Source organism: Nycticebus coucang, chromosome 20, assembly GCF_027406575.1.
Source record: "Nycticebus coucang isolate mNycCou1 chromosome 20, mNycCou1.pri, whole genome shotgun sequence".
In the NCBI taxonomy this organism is placed as follows: domain Eukaryota; kingdom Metazoa; phylum Chordata; class Mammalia; order Primates; family Lorisidae; genus Nycticebus; species Nycticebus coucang.
The window spans coordinates 48,405,845-48,425,068 of NC_069799.1; the positions used below are offsets into that span (position 1 = coordinate 48,405,845).

Genomic DNA, 19,224 nt, shown 5'->3' on the forward strand with positions numbered 1-19,224 from the left:
CTGAGGCAAAAGAATCTCTGAAGCCCAAGAGTTTGAGGTTGCTGTGAGCTGTGATGCCACAGCACTCTACCGAGTGTGACATAATGAAACTTTGTCTCAAAAAAAAAAAAAAAAAGGGAAAAGAAACAAAAAGAGAAAGCCCTTTGTGAAAAGTTTTTTTTCCTTTCTTTCTTTTCTTTTTTTTTTTGTTTTAGAGACAGGGTCTCACTCTGTCACCCAGGCTATAGTGCAATGGCACAATCATAGTTCAATGTCACTTTCCATTTGTAGGTTCAAGAGATCCTCCTTAGCCTCCTGAGTAGCTGGAAACACACACACGTCACCACACTGGTTATTTTTATTTCTTTATAAAGATGGGCTCTCACTATGTTGCCCAGGCTGGTCTCAAACTCCTGGCCTCAATCTATCCTCCTACCTCAACCTCTTGAAAGGCTAGGATTACAGGTGTGAACCTTTGTGCCCAGCCACTAAAAAGCTCTTAATGAGTCCCGAAGAAACATACATTTCAGCAGTTACAATAAAATGAGGATGGTTTCATCTTTCCCTGAACTTACCAAACCATTATTAACAATTACTAGGTATATGCTTCTAATGAGGTTAAATACTTGTGTTCCTGTTATAATACAATACACATGTTTCTGAAAAATCTATGCTCTGCGGAAAAAAAAAATGTATGATAAAGTTACTGGGAAGTAGATTTGGGGCAGATCACTCAAAACCTATGCAACTTTGAAACCAGAACACCAGCAAAAACATTTGGTATCCTAGGAGAAAACCTGGCTATCAGGGCAGGCAGCAGGGCTGGAGGCTGCCCCAAGGGATATGCAGAGTGCACAGCAGCAATTGTGGGAATGTGGAGGCCAGACCAAGGGACGCTGAGCCCTGACCCAGTTAAGGCAGGATGGGAAGGTGGTGCTACCTGCTATAAGCCCACAGGTAGGCAAAGCCCTGGGAGGGAGCCTTGGCTGTGCAGACTAATTGTTAAATTTCCTATATTAGCCTTGGCTATGCAGTAGCCAAGCCATGGGCCTTTTTTTTCCTGTTTAAGGTATAATCCTACCGCCACTATTCCAGCTCCCAGGAAAAATCACGTATAAACCAACAAAAAACCCACACACAAGCCAAGGAAATGTTCACATTTATACTATCACGGGTCCCGTTTATCAATCACGAATGAGCTCACTGACATTACGGAAAGAATAATTACGTAGTTTATCTCTGTCCTTAAAATTTAAAAACCTGTTACCGCTGTTTGGAAAGTACCACTCAAAATTTTTATTTTATTTTTATTGCTAAGTGTAATCAGATGTCGTTAATTTAACACACACACCCGCCCCACACACACAACAGTGATTCACAGTTTACCTTCTTAACCTTGGCCTCCTTGAGTTTTTCCAATGCCAGCTTAATTTTATCAGCCTTGGCTTGGGCTTCCTCTTCTTCCTGCAAAAAGGGCAAGATACTCAACACAGTCCATTAAATAATACCAGTGAGTAATTACCTGTGTCATTGTCAGCGTCTCAGTTGCTTTATATTAACACAAGCTGCCAACTTTCCAATGGCTCAAGGTTAGGAATTTAAATGACTGTAACGAAAATCTTCAACTCAAAGACGTGGAAGGCAAGTCACCCTTTAGAGATGAAATGATGAGGTTAAGAGTGTTTCATATGTTTATACCACAAAAATCTCAGCTTAGCTCACAAACCGGGATCTAAGGAACCTACAGATGGCTCCACCTGCGGGGATTTGAGCACTCCCTGAAATTATAATAGATGCACACTTTTGGATCAAAATGTCTGTTTGGGGATTCCTAGTTTTTATTAGAGTTTTAAAGGAGCCTTTTTTGCCACAGTAAATTTAGGTATTTGATTTAATAGTAATGTTCTTCTTAATTTATTATTTATTTTATTTTCTTTCTTTTCTTTTCTTTTCTTTCTTTTTTTTTGGAGACAAAGTATCAGTCTCTCATCCCTTGGGTAGAGTGCTGTGGTGTCACAGCTCACAACCTTAAACTCTTGGGCCTGAGCAATCTTTCTGCCTCAGTTCCCTAGTAGCTGGAACTATAGGCACCTGCCACAATGCCTGACTAGTTTTTCTATTTTCAGTAAGAGATGGGGTTGCTCAAGTTGGTCTTGAATTCCTGAACTTGAATCCCGTACAAGTTCATGAATGTAATTATTGCTCAAGGGATCCTCCTGCATTGGCCACCTAGAGTGCTGGGGTTATAGTTGTGAGCCCCTGTGCCCAGCCATATTTTACATTTTTTTTTTTTGGCCGGGGTTGAGTTTGAACCCACCACCTCCGGCATATGGGGCCAGTGCCACCCACAGGCGCCACCCAATATTTTACCTTTTTAATTGACATATAATGACTGAACATATTTATGGGGTACACCAAAGTGTTTCAATACATGCACATTATGTATGGTGACTGGATCTGTGTAATTAGCATCATCCATCACCCTAAACATTTATCATTTCTTTGTGTTGGGGACATTCAATATCCTCTAACAGCGTCCTTGATGCCCTAAAAGTTAAGACTTAGATTGAGACTTAACTTATATTCACCAAATAAAGCACCGACAGCCGGCAGAAAAGAGAGTGAAGCATTTTATGAGCTCAAAGCCCTTTGATTTCTGCAAGCAAAGATTCCAAGAATAAGATTAGTAAGACTCTCCTCTATTTAGAATGATGGGCCATGAGCTGTCTGCTTACACTGTAATTACTTGAAAGTAGATATGTATATATCTTCCCATATCAGCAATTCTTAAATTGTTTTTGAGCCACAAGCCCCTTCAAGAAGATGAGACAAGTGAGAACGAAGCTTCACGTATGCGTTCTACTTTTTATTCACTTTTAGGGGGTTCATGGTCCCTTTGAAATCTTCATGGCCCTATATTAAAAGCCTCTGCTATGGCCGGTGTGGTGGCTCACGTCTGTAATCCCAGCACTCTGGGAGGCCCAGGTGGGTGGCTTGCCTGAGTTCACAAGTTCAAGACCAGCCTAAGTAAGAACAAGATCCTGTCTCTAAAAATAGCCAGACATTGTAGAGGGTGTCTGTAATCCCAGCTACTTGGGAGGCTGAGGCGAGAGAATCACTTGAACCCAAGAGTTTGAGGTTGTTGTGAGCTGTGACACCACAGCTCTCTATTGGGGGTGACAAAGTGAGACTCTGTCTCAACAAGAAAGAAAAATAAAATAAAAGCCTCTGTTCTATATTGATCTCCACTTTAAAAATAATTTGTCCATAACAAGTACACAATAGAGCAATGAATGTGATTTAATATTTAATTTAAATTAACATTTGTTCATTCAAAAGACATGGTAGGAACTTTCAAGGTCACCATTAATCAATGTTCCAAATAACAATTTGAACTGTCCAGTTTGTTTTCCAGGATTCAGAAATTTCTCCATATCAGGCGCCCTTATACCTGACAGCGTTCCAAGTGATACTTGGAAATAACTTTATCCTACTGCACAAGGCTGCCAAATTCCATCAACAAAACTCCATCTAGCTCAATTCAGAAAATGTGTAATGAATGTCTTCTATTCTCTATGTACTGGGCTAGGAAGAAGGATGTGGAAATTCAGTTCCATGGTTCATCAGATCAGATGTTAATAAAACATTTCCCCCAAAAGTTGAGTATTACCAAGGGGAGTGTCTATAAACAAATATAGTTCTTAACCAAACTACAGGGTGTTCCCCCAAAGTTGCTCTACATAGGGAAAATGGGAAATTGTAGTTTTATTTACAAAATATTCATTACAAAATTGGCAAAGAGGTGTCCAACACATAGAAAATATTTTGTAAATATTTTAAAAGGTATATTTAGTTACAATTTCCCATTGACCTATGCATGGTAACTTTTGGGGGGCCCCCTGTAGAATACATCACGAAGATGGCCCTAGCACGTTCTTTATACACACCCAGACATCGTGTGTAGGGAGAGCTCTGGTTTTGCAACCAACGCGCTCAGTATCCTGATTTTTAGTATCTCCAAGCTTTGGGCATACAAGTTTATGAATGTAATTCTTGCTCCAAAGAAAGCGGAAGGTGATAAGTAGCAGAGGTGGGTGGCCCTGCCATCTCTGGCCCCATGTACTTACTTGAGAGAGAGGTTCAGGAGGTGGAGGTGGTGGCGGCGGTGGGAGGTCTAACACAGGATCTGCTGGTGGGGGTGGTAAGTCATACTCATAGTGGCTGATACTGGCAGCAGCAACATTTGCGGCATAACCCAGAGAGGCTGCACCACTGACATTTAATGCCTCTGGAGATGCTGAATGATGTTGACTCCGAGAAGACTCTTTCTGGGCCTGGATCGTCCTCTGCTCAGCTTCACTTATATCTGCTACCAGATCTGCCATGAGAGCATCTAAATCCTGGTCCTCCAGCGCGTTTAAGGATTCTAATAGGGAAAATCACATTAATGATAAAAATAACCATTTGCACCTGGAAAAAGCGAGAGAAATCATTTTTAAGAGTAATTATCTGATGGCTGGGCACGGTGGCTCACTCCTGTAATCCCAGCACTCTGGGAGGCAGAGGCAGGGGGATTGCTTGAGATCACCAGTCTGAGGTCAGCCTGAACAGAGCAAGACCGTGTCTCCAAAAATCGCCAGGCATTGTGGCAGGTGCCGATTGTCCTAGCTATTCAGGAGACTGAGGCAAGAGAATCGCTTGAATCCAAGAGTTTGAGGTTGCCGTGAGCTATGACAGCCCAGCACTTTACCAAAAGTGACAAAGTGAGACTCTGTCTCAAAAAAAAAATGTAGTATCTGAGTGGAGGGGCATCCTTATTTTGAGTGTTTAGGATGCAGTGAGAAAGGTTAGAATATTTTTTTTCATCTGGGAGTGGTTGCTTCACTAGCGTTCACTCCCTCTACGGTTAGGCGCCTGAGGCTTACGCCAGACTTTCTGGGAGACAAGCCTCAACCCTCCAATCAGTACCCTGAGGCCACAAAAGGGTCTGGGAGGGGGGAACCCGGATCTATCCAACTCTCCCCAAAGGGGGCTGGCCCAGAGTATTTTTATTCACTAGCACACACACAAGTATAGGGATTCCTAAAATGATTGTTATTATGCTTCTTGAGTGCTTACTGTGAGTGAACTTCTAACAGCAAGGAAAGAAAGGTAGAAAATGTGTTGTCTACAAGATGCACCTGACGTACCCGTTATAAAGTCAAGTCCAAGCACAGAATAGATGCCCAAGTAGGGAACTCTTACGTATTCTGGAACAAGATCTTAGAGTTGTAGAAAAGCATGTTTGTGCATGTATGTGGGTGCATTGTAAACAGATGGAAGGGAAGTTTGCCCCAAGAATTTGGAGGACAGAGTATTGAGAAGAAGTGGAGTTTCAACCAACTAGGGTTTAATAAACTTTGGGGCAAACACAGAGCTTCTGTAGGTTCATCACTCAATTACAGAAAATCTCACATCCGAAGAAAAAGCAACCCGTGATAAATAGCAGGAATGTGTCAAAGAGCAAACAAAACCTTATTTTGTGGGGTTAAATGGAAAGACTTTGTGAAGACAGTGAGAAGGAAGCAGCTGGATTCCCAAACTGAGAGGGAGAGAGGAGGGCTCCCCTCGGAATTTCTTCCAAGTGTGAGAAAGGTTTATTTTAAAAGGCTTATTTTATTATGTAAAATAGGTTTATTTTATTACGTAAAAAGGCTTATTTTATTATCAGCCATTTTTGCATATAACTCCTTTATAAAATTAAGTTAACTTAAAATGTTTTCAGAGGATATTCAGGTAATCTAAGGAAGCATATTCGTAATTTTCTAACGCAATCACCCATATTGTGACGGCTGACACATAAATCTTTCAATACGTTTTAGGAATAAAATACCAATAATTACACTGATATTAACAATTTCCAAAGCAAATTTAATATATTAATACAGTACCCTACATTATTAATATAGGTTAAAGGTGTTAATATAGATTAAACTTATAAATACGGAATTGGGGAATGAGATAGATGTGAATTTCACTCAAGTCTGTTACTGACTCTCTGAATGACTTTGGACAAAATATTTTGAACTCATTCTAGAAATGTTTTTCCTCACTTAATTTCCCCCTAAATTTAATTTTCTTGTCCTATCCCCAAATGAAGGCCACATTTGTACATCTTGTCTCCTGAATGAGGTGAGTTTCTTATTATAACATTATTATGTTTATATATTGCTGGGTTTCTTTGTCTTATCATTTTCAATACTTTTTTGACAGCAGGCATAGTGCTTAGAAAACACTAGTTGAGGGTGCCGGCCCCATATACTGGGGGTGGCGGGTTCAAACCTGGCCCTGGCCACAAAAAAAAAAAAAAATTAGCTGAGTTGACAACTGAACTGAAACATTGATTAAATTTTAATTTTAATATTATTATTATTATTTTTTTCCCAGAGGCTGGGTTTGAACCTGCCACCTCTGGTATATGGGGCCAGCACCCTATCCCTTTGGGCCACAGGCACTGCCCAAATTTTAATCTAATTTATTACAAAGAACTCAGCGGTTGTGAGTGGTGAGGCTGTGTTTCACTCACACGTACATGTTGTCTATTGCTGTGATAGTTTTATAGAAGGGATTAGAACTCTGGATTTGTGTACCGGGGCTTCTCTCTTATTGTGCTTTTCATATTTTTGGTAGGCACTCCAAGTCTTTGGTTGATCTTTTTCAAGAGTTCCAGCGAATTCTCATTAATTTGGAAATGATTACTTCAAGATTTATTGTAATTTGAATAGCGCATGGATAAAGATGTGTCTCCAGTAAATCAAAACAAAGATTTTTGTTAATAAAATGAGGCTTGGTGTCTGTAGCTCAGTGGTTAGGGCGCCAGCCACATACACTGGGGCTGGCAGATTCGAACCTGCCCCAGGCCAGCTAAAAACAATGACAACAACCCTGCCAGGGCCTGCTAAAAAACAACAATGACAAGTGCAACAAAAAAATAGCTGGGGGTTGTATCGGCTGCCTGTGGTCCCAGCTGGTTGGGGGGCTGAGGCAAGAGAATCACTTAGGCCCGGGAGTTTGAGGTTGCTGTGAGCTGTGACACCATGAAACTCTCTTGAGGGTGACATGGTGAGACTCAGTCTCAAAAAAAAAAGAAAAGAAATAATTCACTTATAAAAGGACATTTGGTTTACTTCAATTTTGTTGTGGTTGTGTATAATGTTGAACTTCTTTTACTTGTGATTGTAGATAATAAAATGAACATTTTTGAGCAAAACTATTATATTTTGAGATTTAGAATTTTTAAGGATTTACAAAAATAAAAATGGAATTATTTGTTATTTAAACATTTAAAAATAGTAAATAATTTTTGTAAAAAAAAATAAAAACAATGACAACTATAACAACAACAACGACAACAAAAATCAAAACAAATAAAATGACAAGATTAGAAAGAATTAAAAAATGTTAAGTAGGCTCCGTGCCTGTAGCTCAGCGGCTAGGGCGTCAGCCACATACACAAGAGCTGGTGGGTTTGAATCCAGTCCAGTCCTGTCAAACAACAATGACAACTCCAACCAAAAATAGCTGGGCATCATGGCAGGCGCCTATAGTCCTAGCAACTAGGGAGGCTGAGGCAAGAGAATCGCTTAAGCCCAGGAGTTTGAGGTTGCTGTGAGATGTGATGCTACAGCACTCTACTGAGGGTGACAAAGTGAGACTCTGTCTCAAAAAAAATTAAAAAAATTATATTATATACTGCATCATTGAACATTAGGAAATAGTTTATTTTTATCCTTGAAGGGACATTTCCTTATTAATATTTTGTTATACTACTCCATGTTACTCTATGGGGTTAGTAATAAGAAGAAACTCCCCTTACTTCAAAAAATAAGATGATTTGGGGGCTTTTTACAAATGCAGGATGGTCTTCCCCTTCATTAAAGGTAAAAATATCTTCTTGACGCTCTCAGTTCAATCCAAACACAGTAAAACACAATCTGAACTCCAGGGACTTTAACAATGCTTATCATGATGTCAAGTTCCTTTAATTTTGTTTTCAGATTATAGTTCCATAAAGATTTTAGTCATCATTACGATTCTAAATTACTTAAGAAAAGAAATTGTTATGCTTACCATTTAAATCTTTAAAACCCACACTGTAGTTAAATTCAGCTCTGGGAGGTTTAGGATCAGGAGGAGGAAGAATGTCGACTCCTAAACTCTGTGAAAAACAGATCCCACCCCACCCCAAAAAATTATTCATAATACGAATATTTCTGTAGCACATTTTAATCAGCAAGTCAAAAACCATTCATTATTTACAAAATTTCTCTTTTAATGTGTTCTCTAAAACCACATTCTCATTTAAAAATGTTTTGTGATTTTTTTTTTTACCCTACAGAAAACGACAATTAAAAAAAATTATTCTAGAAGGAACATCTTGAAACAAAACATGCTGATTGGAATGATAAGAATGAGATTGTTGAGTTGGTTTTTTACAAAGAACAGAGAAAATGCCTCATAACGATAAACACTATATATATATAATTCTACAAGGCCTTAAGTAATGATATTAAAGAGTTATCTAGTCACTTGGGGGAGAAAAGCTGTTTCAGAACGTAGTCTGCTGTTGTGTTGTAAAATGTGATGCTGTTACTCTGTCTTTAGACAAAATAGGAGGATTTTCATACCCTGAAATCTTGGTACCTGCGTGTTTGGAGAGCTCTGCTAACCAAGCAAACTCCATGACTACACCCGCTTGGGCGCAAAAAAAGAAATAACAAAAAGCAAAATGGCCTTGAGAAAAGGCAGGTTCAAGAGCCTCCAAGGGGCCTCTTTCCTGATCCTGAGTTGCAGTAACAATATTTAAATGTGTTCTTATGAAAGTTCCAGACTCTAGGCAATCAAAACAGCTACTTCTCCTGAGGGCTGCAAGCGCGGTGAAGGAACTGGGGAAGACCACGGAAGTTCACTCAAACTCTTCCCTTGTCATGGGAGGGAAAAACAAAGTTCTCGTCTACAGAAATGTAGTTCCCTCATCCCAACACTCGCCTTTTCTTAACACCTGTTCCTCTAAGCCTACCATCTCATATTTTATCTCTTCTTTCAAAGAATCCAAACTTTCCTGCATTGAATTGGGATGACAAGGTAGACACTAACATTGGTTTACTAGTCTTAAAATAAACAGTTTTTCAGAACATCGACTATTCATTTGTTTTGCAGCAAACTTTAAAACATCCCTATCTTATTTAGAAACACTGGCTGCTGCTTCTTCGATATTCTATGCAGGAAAGGAATGAGCTGATTATCCTCTGAATCAAAGAAACATTTAGGAGTAAAGCCCACTAACTTTATAACCTGGCTGAGTGGCCTAGGGGTCAGGGGCTTCTGGCCTCCAGTGAGCCTGACAGTGGAGGTGACCTCTGAGTTAATCTGGTCTTGGTACCAGTGGCTTTTCTCAGATTTGCAGCCTGTGAGGCTTTCACACTCTTTTGTGGGGACTCAGTTCTTACCATCTAATTAGGAGGCTGCAATGACTCCTACTTAGTCCTGGAAAAATGTAGCATTTCCTCAAAGATTGGTTAAAAAAAAAGTATCTTTCTTAAAGATGATGTCATTTTCTTAGCTGGTCCTTACAAAGGCAACAATTGGGGAAATTTGCTCAGTGGTGGTTATATAGGGGGAAACGCTCGAGGAAAATTCCTCTACTGGTAAATATGTGGGCACCGTGAGCCAGCCTGATGTACGTGTGACCAACATGTTGCATTAACTGAACTCAGGAGGGCAGAGTCAGGAAAAAAGGTTTATTTTTCCCTACCACTGTCACAATAGATAATACAGATGAGATATTGTTAGATAATATCGTCAATCTACACATTTTTAAAGACAGTTCCCTTGTCATATTAAGGTCAAATTCCGTAACCCCATTTTATTTCTAATTTCCAAGTTAAGAAGGGAAGTTTACCTGGGTCAGAAGATCCATCTCCCCCAGCAAAGTGCTGAACATTTGGTCGATGTCCTCACTTGACTCACCCATCTGAAAAAGGAAGGCACCCAGATATTAACAGTGCAGCAAAAGCCTGATCCTGGGGCAATCATCACATCTCTTTCTCTTCCCCAAGAGGTCCATCCAGTGAGGAGGTGGTCTGGGAACACACCTGTATGGAGAGAGCTCTTCATTTTAGCCTGAAATTCCATGCCTGACCTCTATCCAATTTGCTTGGTCCAAGATAGAGCCAAAGCTTGGGAACGGCCTTAGAGCTACAGTTGAACTTTCCCAGACTAAACAAGTCTCCTCGAGCGATCAAGTGGACAAAATAGAGGTCATTCAGCTATTCATGTCACCATGGGACACCTTAGGAAAGAAAAAAATCCTCCTGCCACAGATGATTGTCAGGGCAATGTAGGACTTCACCTCCACTTTCAAACTTACATGAAAATCATATGTCAGGAGTGATTAAGTGTATTGACCAAATGATGCCCTGCTTTCCAAACATCTCTCTGATTTGAGGTTACCATGAGGCTTGCAAAAACATTTTATAACCACCTATTTTTAAAGGTAAGACAACTTTGCTTCCAAACAAATAAACAAATAAGCAAAGATATTTAGCAGAAACTCTACCCTTTAACTCCATCCTCCTTCCCTCCCATTTTTAACTTTTTTTTTTTTTTTTTTTTTGTAGAGACAGAGTCTCACTGTACCGCCCTCGGGTAGAGTGCCGTGGCATCACACGGCTCGCAGCAACCTCCAACTCCTGGGCTTACGCGATTCTCTTGCCTCAGCCTCCCGAGTAGCTGGGACTACAGGCGCCTGCCACAACACCCGGCTATTTTTTGTTACAGTTTGGCCGGGGCTGGGTTTGAACCCGCCACCCTCGGCATATGGGGCCAGCGCCCTACTCACTGAGCCACAGGCGCCGCCCAACTTTTTTTTTTTCTTTTGAGACAGAGTCTCACTTTGTTATCCTGGGTAGAGTGCCGTGGAGTCATAGCATCCTCTTGCCTCAGCTTCCCGAGTAGTTGGGACTACAGGCACCTGCCACACCCGGCTAATTCTTAGAGACGGAGTCTCACTCTTTTTCAGGCTGGTCTCAAACTCATGAACTCAGGCAACCCATCCACCTCTGCCTCCCAGAGTACCAGGATTATAGGCGTGAGTTAGGACATCTGGTCCCCATTTTTTAACTTTTTGTTGTTTCCGTCCATATCTTTAATAGCAGCTATTGATATATTTATTTGGAAGTATTAGGTAATGGAAACGTAGAGCTATAATGGCCACATGGTCAAGCAAAAGGAGATTGAACTAAAACATTTTTTATATGCCAACTTTTCTTTACCTAAACTGAATGAAGCAATTAATTGCCCAAGAGAAGAAAAGTTTGAAAATAGGATGCCCAGGGTGGCGCCTGTGGCTCAAAGGAGTAGGGCGCCAGCCCCATATACCACAGGTGGCGGGTTCAAACCCGGCCCTGGCCAAAAACTGCAAAAAAAAAAAAAAACAAAGGAAGAAAAGGATGCCCAGGCAGGGTGCGGTGGCTCGTGCCTGTAATCCCAGCACTCTGGGAGGCTGAGGCAGGAGGATTGCCTGAGCTTAGGAGTTCGAGATGAGTCTAAGCAAAGCAAGACCCCCATCTCTACTACAAATATAAAAACTAGCTGGGCATTGTGGTGGGTGTCTGTAATCCCAGCTGTTCAGGAGGCTGACATGAGGGGATCACTTAAGATCAAGAGTTTTGAGGTTGCTATAAGCTATGATGCCGTGGCACTCAGCCCCAGGGTGACTGAGTGAGACTCTGTCTCCAAAAAAAAAAAAAAATGTTTTATGAAGCATAACTACTGTTCTTTTTCTTGATATTTTTGGCAATTGTCAATTGGGAAGTTAGGAGCCATGACCTGTCATCCTCCTGCCACTAATTAGCAGTGTGTAGTTTAGCAAAAGGAATCAATTATTTTATATGAACGGTAAGGAATCTGCCACAGATCATTTCTAAGGGCATTCCAGAATTCTCTGAAACACTATGAGATTAGTGCTGATTACTGCTCCAACTAAGAAGTCTGGTGGGTGTAGATAACCCATATGTACAATTTAAGTGAAACAGTCTTTACCTGAATGTGTGTGTGCAGGTGCTTGTGCTTTCATCTTTTTATATGGAAACTTTTAAATATATACAAAAAGAGAATAACTTAATGATTTTCATGTACACGTTGTCAAGCCTTAACAATGACCAACTCATGAACCGATCTTTTTTATTTAAATATGTTTATATCTTCCTCCAATAGATTTTGAGACAAATACTACTTTTTCCATAAATATCTCCATATGTAACTCTAAAAGATAAAGATTAAAAAAATCGTAATCATAATACATTAGAACCTCTGTAGGCTGACCACCCCAGGGACAGTAACAAACTGGTCAACATACAGAGGTGGTCAACATAAGGAATGAGGCCTCATACGTACATGTGGTGCATGTCCAGTCTATGAAAATCGGTCAACTTAAGGAGGTGGTCAGTGGAGGGAGGTGGTCAACTGTGGAGGGTCTACTGTATACTATCTCAGCATGTGTTTTTGTGTATGTCTTTAAAACTAATTATTTGACTGAAATAGGCCAGATCAAGGCAGATCTATATTTCCTTGAATAAGTGATCATGAAAACTTACAGTTCCCCCTTTTTTAAGGTGACTCCAAACTAATACTTTAGCAGTAACACCTTTTCTTTCTTTTTTTTTGGAGACAGAGTCTCACTATGTCATGCTTGGCAGAGTGCTGTGGCATCACAACTCACAGCAACCTCAAACTCTTGGGCTTAAGTGATTCTCTTGTCTCAGCCTCCCAAGTAGCTGGGACTACAGGCTCCCACCACAATGCCTGGCTCTTTTTTGTTGCCTTTGTAATTGTTAAATGTTGTTTGGCAGGCCTGGGCCAGGTTCAAACCCACCAGCCCCGGTGTATGTGGCTGGCATCCTAGCCGCTGAGCTAAAGGCGCCGAGCCCACATTTTCATTTTTAATAGCTTTAGCTAATCAGCCTTTCTCCATTTGTTTAGAGAATATATATAAGAAAGACCTTTGTTATACTGATTCCACCTTCTTAAAAATGACTCAAATAATTTTAAAAGTATCTCAGTCCTTTAAAGTGATGGGACGATGATCATATTAAGAATAATTACTATCTAGCAGCAGACACGTTTCAAGAGCTGCTCTATATGCCAGGGTTGGTATTGAAAACATTTAGCCGCAAGTACAGCATTGACTCTGAGCAGTCAGAAGGGATGAAGCAATGTAACCAGTTTGGGTGAGTTGGTATCTATCCTCCTCAAAGCTAGTGCTTAACCTTCCCAAACTGTCCTCAACAGTTATCTTGGATTGATCATTTAGGAAATATGACATAACGAGATTGTCTTGCTTAATTTTGTCATCATACCTTTCCCCTCTCTCAATTTTAAGAAGGAAGAATGATCTCCCCTGTACACACTCTTATCACCCCCACTGAACAGAATTGAGAATATTTTCCGTCTGAACTTCCTGCTCCCCATAATTCTTTCTTTGTCCTTCCTACTGAGGTCTTCCTCTTATAAAACACAAAGAGTATTCAGCAGCCATTTCAAGTTTTAAGTTTTGCATGTTTTGTTTTGGAGGAGGGACGCTTGAATTGCTACGAAATGTATTACTTTTCCCAAGGATCCTATCTGGCTTCCAGTGAAGGATGTGTCTTTGCAGGAGAATGCAGAACAGGACTGGCCAGGACAGGCCAGCAAGGACCAAGAAGGGGACTTTAGTTAAAACAAGAGAGGTCTAGAGACCACAGGGCAAGCATCTTCCTTAGCAGTAGACACCCCCCCAAAGAATCAGCAGTGTGGACACCAGGACAGGGAGGAGCGTGTTTAAAACTAGGGTGGCTGAGAGCCTGACGTGGTGGCTCACGCCAGCACTCTGGGAGCCCAAAGCAGGTGGATTGCTTGAGCTCAGGAGTTCAAGATTAGCCTGAGCAAGATGGAGACTTCATCTCTAAAAATAGCCGGGCCTTGTGGCCAGTGTCTATAGTTCCAGCTGCTTGGGAGTCTAAGGCAAGACGATCACTTGAGCCCAAGAGTTTGAGGTTGCTGTGAGTTATGACGCCACAGCACTCTACTGAGGGTGACAAAGTGAGACTGTCTAAAAAAACCCAAAACAACAATTAAGGTAGCTGCTCAGTGACTGCTCAGGGTTAGATCACACAGGGTAAGCGGGTGAGCACTCAGGGTCATAAGAGATAGGTAAGAAAGACAGGGCAGGTCTAAGAGGTCAGGGAGGAATCCAGCCCAGCATCATGAAGGCTGATGGAAGATGTTCTATTTTTGTGTGAATGGTTGGGCTTAGAAGTGCTTACTGCAGCTTGCATAAGGGAAGAGGGCTTCCCCCTCTGGCTGAGGAGGGGAGTCCAGGTAAAGATTCCTTCCCTGTGGTTTTATCCCCCCTCAATTGCTTACAAAGTATCTGAATCACACCTTCCCTTCTTCCAATTTCCCACAAAATGGCAGGAAGAAAAAAAGTACCTGATCTATCCATGATTTCACAAACTGTCTCCTAAGACAATTGACATGGTATTCCAAATCTGCACATGGATTTTTTAATTTATTATTTTAATAAGGGGAAATTAGCAGAATAAACAATAAAAATCCCAGAACTGCTCATGTCAATTGACTTCCATTGGAGTACAATACTGTGACAAAACAAATAATTCAGATAAATTAGTATTAACAGAAAAACTCAGAAGTATTAGGGTTAACATATTTCCAACTTTCTAAAAAATGAAAAAGTAAACCATTCAGAGTAAGAAAAGTAGATTTATTGGCCGACCTCGAAACTTCCAAACAGTGTTACCGTACGTGTACAAGATCCGAAGATGATGCTCGTCATGAGAATCTTGCCATCCATCTGTTCTCTGAAACTTAGAAAATCATTCAAATGGTAAAGAATGAAGTCTTGAAAGGAAATGTGACATCGGTGAGTGAGAAAAACCCACTGAGCCCAAAGACCTTAGCTTCTCAGCCTGTACAATGGGTACAGCCTGTACACTGATATATACAATGGGTTAAGGACATGCTGGAGTGAATCACCCATCTAAGGTGGAAATAACTCAAGAACGACTGCACATGCTCCTGAAAGCTCGCCTTATGTTTGGTAAAAATCTTTCCCCTGCCCTTTCATTCCTTTCTCCCAGAGTCTGTTATTGAATTATTAAAAGAAGTCAACATCAGGCTTGGCACCTATAGCTCAGCGGCTAGGGTGCCAGCCACATACACCAGAGCTGGTGGGTTTGAATCCAGTCCGGGGCCTGCCAAACAACAATGACAACTACAACCAAAAAATAGCCGGGTGCTGTGGCAGGTGCCTGTAGTCCCAGCTACTTGGGAGGCTGAGGCAAGAGAGAATCACTTAAGCCAGTGGTTCTCAACCTTCCTAATGCCCCCTAATGCCACGACCCTTTAATATAGTTCCTCATGTTGTGGTGACCCCCAACCATAAAATTATTTTTGTTGCTACTTCATAACTGTAATTTTGTACTGTTATGAATCATAATGTAGAGATCTGATATGCAGGGTGTATTTTCATTGTTACAAAGGGGTCGTGACCCACAGGTTGAGAACTGCTGGCTTAAGGCCAAGAGTTGGAGGTTGCTGTGAGCCGTGACGCCACAGCACTCTACTGAGGGTGACAAAGTGAGACTCTGTCTCAAAAAGAAAAAGTCAACATCAAAATTGTGTTATAAACCTAAGGTCTTAAGTAAACATGCTAGTGAATAGATCACAGCTTAAAAGAGTTGCATCCTTAATGAAAACAGTAAAACATTTCATTTAAGGGCTATAAAAATTTTTATTGCTCTCTAAATTCATTCGTTGGATATGATTACCCTTTCTCCAAGAAAACCCTATTTTGGGGATCACAGGGATCTCACACATACAAACACCCACAGTATACAAATATGTACATACACACGCAAGTGTGAGAAAAGAGGGCTGTGCCCATTTGTATGTGTGATATTTTCTAAAGGTCAAAATCAAGATTAAAAGAGAGAAAAAAAACACCCAGCCCTGAGAGCTGAAAATGTTATTCAGGTTAGTGGCCAAAGGAAGTCGGGGCACAGGGGCCAGAGCCAGCCCTGTTTACATCAGGACTGAGGGGAATAAAACATTCTTTTATGAGTCTGTCATTTATGAGTTCATTTTGGGTCTTAGAAAGAACAACCAGCTGCCGACTAAAAGAAAACAAGAATATGCTTTATCAGATAGATTTTTGTTATTATGATTATTTTTGCAGAGGTGAGGGGTGAGGAGGTGGAAGCCCAGGCTGATACCCTGCCTTAGATTCCCTGAGTCACGAGAGATTTTTCCTTAATGTTCAATTATTTCCTTAAGGTTCAAATGTTTAGACCTCAGTTTTCATCCTCAAATAGTTTCTCTTTTCCCCATAGATAAACTTCAAAAATATATTTTAAACATTTCTGCTAAGAACTCTGATGCATGTGTTCAACAGATCATGGATTCACATCTCACATGGACAACTTGGTTTGGAGGCAGTGTGGATTGCCTTGAGATGAGCAATTCCAGCCATTAACCTAGATCAGGGCACCCCTTTTTGTTATAGCTGTCAAAGTAGCTCACCTAGAAACAGCCAACTCAGTGTCCACTTAACTTGGCTAATGGCCCTTCGTCACTTATCAGGCTGACTTAGAAATGCTGGCAGAGTTATTTTTTTCTTCTATTTTCCATCCGGCCCATCTGGAAATCCTGTTGGGTCTTCCTGTGAAGGTCGTCCCCTTTCCTTCATTCTCACTGTCAAGCCACAGCTGAGACCCTCGTCGGCTCACCCAGCCTCCAGTCTCCTGGACTCCCCCTTATTAATTTTCGCCAGTGCACTGCCACTGTCAAGTTCAAAGGCAAATGTAAGCAAGTCACTCTCCTGTTTGGAAACCTTCCGTGGCTGATCAAGATGACGTGGAGAAAGCTCAGAGTTGTCTTTCAAAGTCCTTCATACTCTGCCCCAGTTTACTTTTCAGGGTTTCACTCTTGCCATTTAGGCCCCCGAAGTTCTCTGAGCAGGCATTTTAGAACGTTCTTTGCCTTTGCAAATGGTATTCCTTGTAAACAGTACCCTCCTCTGTCTGTTGCCTAAAATTCTATTCATCAGAAATCCAGGTTTCATGTCAACACTTCCACAATGGGTGTCTTCACACCAGGAGAAAGATGCTGGCTATTGCATTTGGTCAACATACCAGTAAATTCTGGGCCCAACAACCAAGGTATTTAGCCTCCCTGGGTTTCCACTGCCTTATCTATAAAATAAGGAGAATAGTAATTCATAATTCATAGGACTGTTGTGACATGTAAACAGAATAGCTCACACTGCTTGGCACAAGCACTCAGAGCACTTTCTACAGTGAATCAGGCTCTTTCTGTTGTCACGTGAGAATCTCTTGGAACACCGGGAACTGTTACTAAGTAAGAATCAGTTCTTGTTTATCTTTGTATTCAAAAATGCTTTGTTGAATGCCCAGAGATTAAGTAACTTCTCACAAGAACTGGGCTAGAGCCCAGGCCCCAGAGCTGCATAGAAGATTCTCTATCATTCCACTGGCTACGCCCTTCTGGATGTGGCCCCTCTTCTGCTACACTCAGAAATGTGACATTTGAGGGCAGCACACTCCTCAGAGGTCGCCACATTCCAGGTTCCCTAGAATTATCAAGGCAATTCAACAGAAAGTTCATTTCTAAGCAGCCATCGCAGCTATGGGTTCGTGGAAGTTCACCCACTATAACAACACTATTTCTCTTCCTTCCGCGATTTCCAAGAGTGAATACCGATGTTTACACAGATCATTTTTCTGGGGAAACACAAAGGTTTGGCTGAGGCTCACATGTATTTAGGCCTGAATCCGTTTTCAAACCAAAAATTTTAGTTGCTTCGAAAACAATTTTTTTTTTTTTACAAAGTTAACTATGATTTTATTGTGAAATCCTCATAGATGGAAAATTAAATTGAATATTTATTCTGTCCATTTCATTTTACAATAATTTTACCACTTACTTTTGTACCATGTGTTTCAATTGCCTGTTTAGTGAAAAATTAAAAAAAAAAGTCTACAACGTTTGGCTTGTTTTTATCTTAAACTTTATCATTAAACTAAGGAAGCCACAGTAAAATGTGTTGCCAGCAGCCACATCCCAAAGCCTTGTGTGAAGAAGTTTTGGGCTGCTACTTCAACCTGAGGACATAGTCCTCCATAAATTTATATCCCTAAAAATTAACTGAAAACGTGAGTGCTGGGTAGGAATGATAAGTGAGGAAAATCTATTTATTTCAGTGAAATTTTGCATGTGTGAAAATTTTGTTAGATAAGACCTTCAAGAGCCTAGGTTTTTTTTTTTTTGCAGCTTTTGACCGGGGCTGGGTTTGAACCTGCCACCTCTGGCTTATGGGGCCGGTGCCCTACCCCTTTGAGACACAGGTGACACCCTAGGGTTTGTTTTTATTGTGGTAATTTTTTTTTTTTATTGTTGGGGATTCATTGAGGGTACAATAAACCAGATTACACTGATTGCATTTGTTAGGCAAAGTCCCTCTTGCAATTGTGTCTTGCTCCCCAAAGATGTGGTACACACCAAGGCCCCACCCCCTCCCTCCTTCCCTCTCTCTGCTCTTCCTTTCTCCATCCCTCCCTCCTTCTTTCTCTCTCTGCTCTCCCCTTCCCCCACTCCCACTGTGACTTAATTGTCATCAATTGTCCTCATATCAAAATTGGATTCATGCTTCTCCATTCTTGTGATGCTTTACTAGGAATAATGTCTTCCACGTCCATCCAGGTTAATACGAAGGATGTAAAGTCTCCATTTTTTTTAATGGCTGAATAGTATTCCATGGTATACATATACCACAGCTTGTTAATCCATTCCTGGGTTGATGGGCATTTAGGCTGTTTCCACATTTTGGTGATTGTAAATTGAGCTGCAATGAAGAGTTTAGTGCTTGCACTAGATAAAAGGATTTTTTTCCTTCTGGGTAGATGCCCAGGAATGGGATTGCAGGATCAAATGGGAGGTCTAGCTTGAGTGCTTTGAGGTTTCTCCATACTTCCTTCCAAAAAGGTTGTACTAGTTTGCAGTCCCACCAGCAGTGTAAAAGTGTTCCCTTCTCTCCACATTATTGTGGGAAAAATTAATCCTTAAGGTGATAGAGGTCAAAGATTGTATGCTTAGGTGGAAAACAATTCTAATTAAAACAGTTAATAGTTC

General features: G+C 40.9%; 1 protein-coding gene across 2 annotated transcripts in view; it reads right to left on the reverse strand.

Moving 5' to 3' along the window:
* APBB1IP (amyloid beta precursor protein binding family B member 1 interacting protein) overlaps positions 1 to 19,224 on the reverse strand; it is a 97,171-nt gene that overhangs the window by 42,926 nt on the left and 35,021 nt on the right. For both annotated transcript variants that reach the window (XM_053573145.1, XM_053573146.1), the window contains 4 exons: positions 9,920 to 9,991; positions 8,089 to 8,176; positions 4,107 to 4,405; positions 1,366 to 1,443 (listed from right to left, as the gene is read on the reverse strand). In XM_053573145.1, the coding sequence (XP_053429120.1) occupies positions 1,366 to 1,443; positions 4,107 to 4,405; positions 8,089 to 8,176; positions 9,920 to 9,991 (537 nt within the window). The remainder of the gene's footprint in view (positions 1 to 1,365; positions 1,444 to 4,106; positions 4,406 to 8,088; positions 8,177 to 9,919; positions 9,992 to 19,224) is intronic.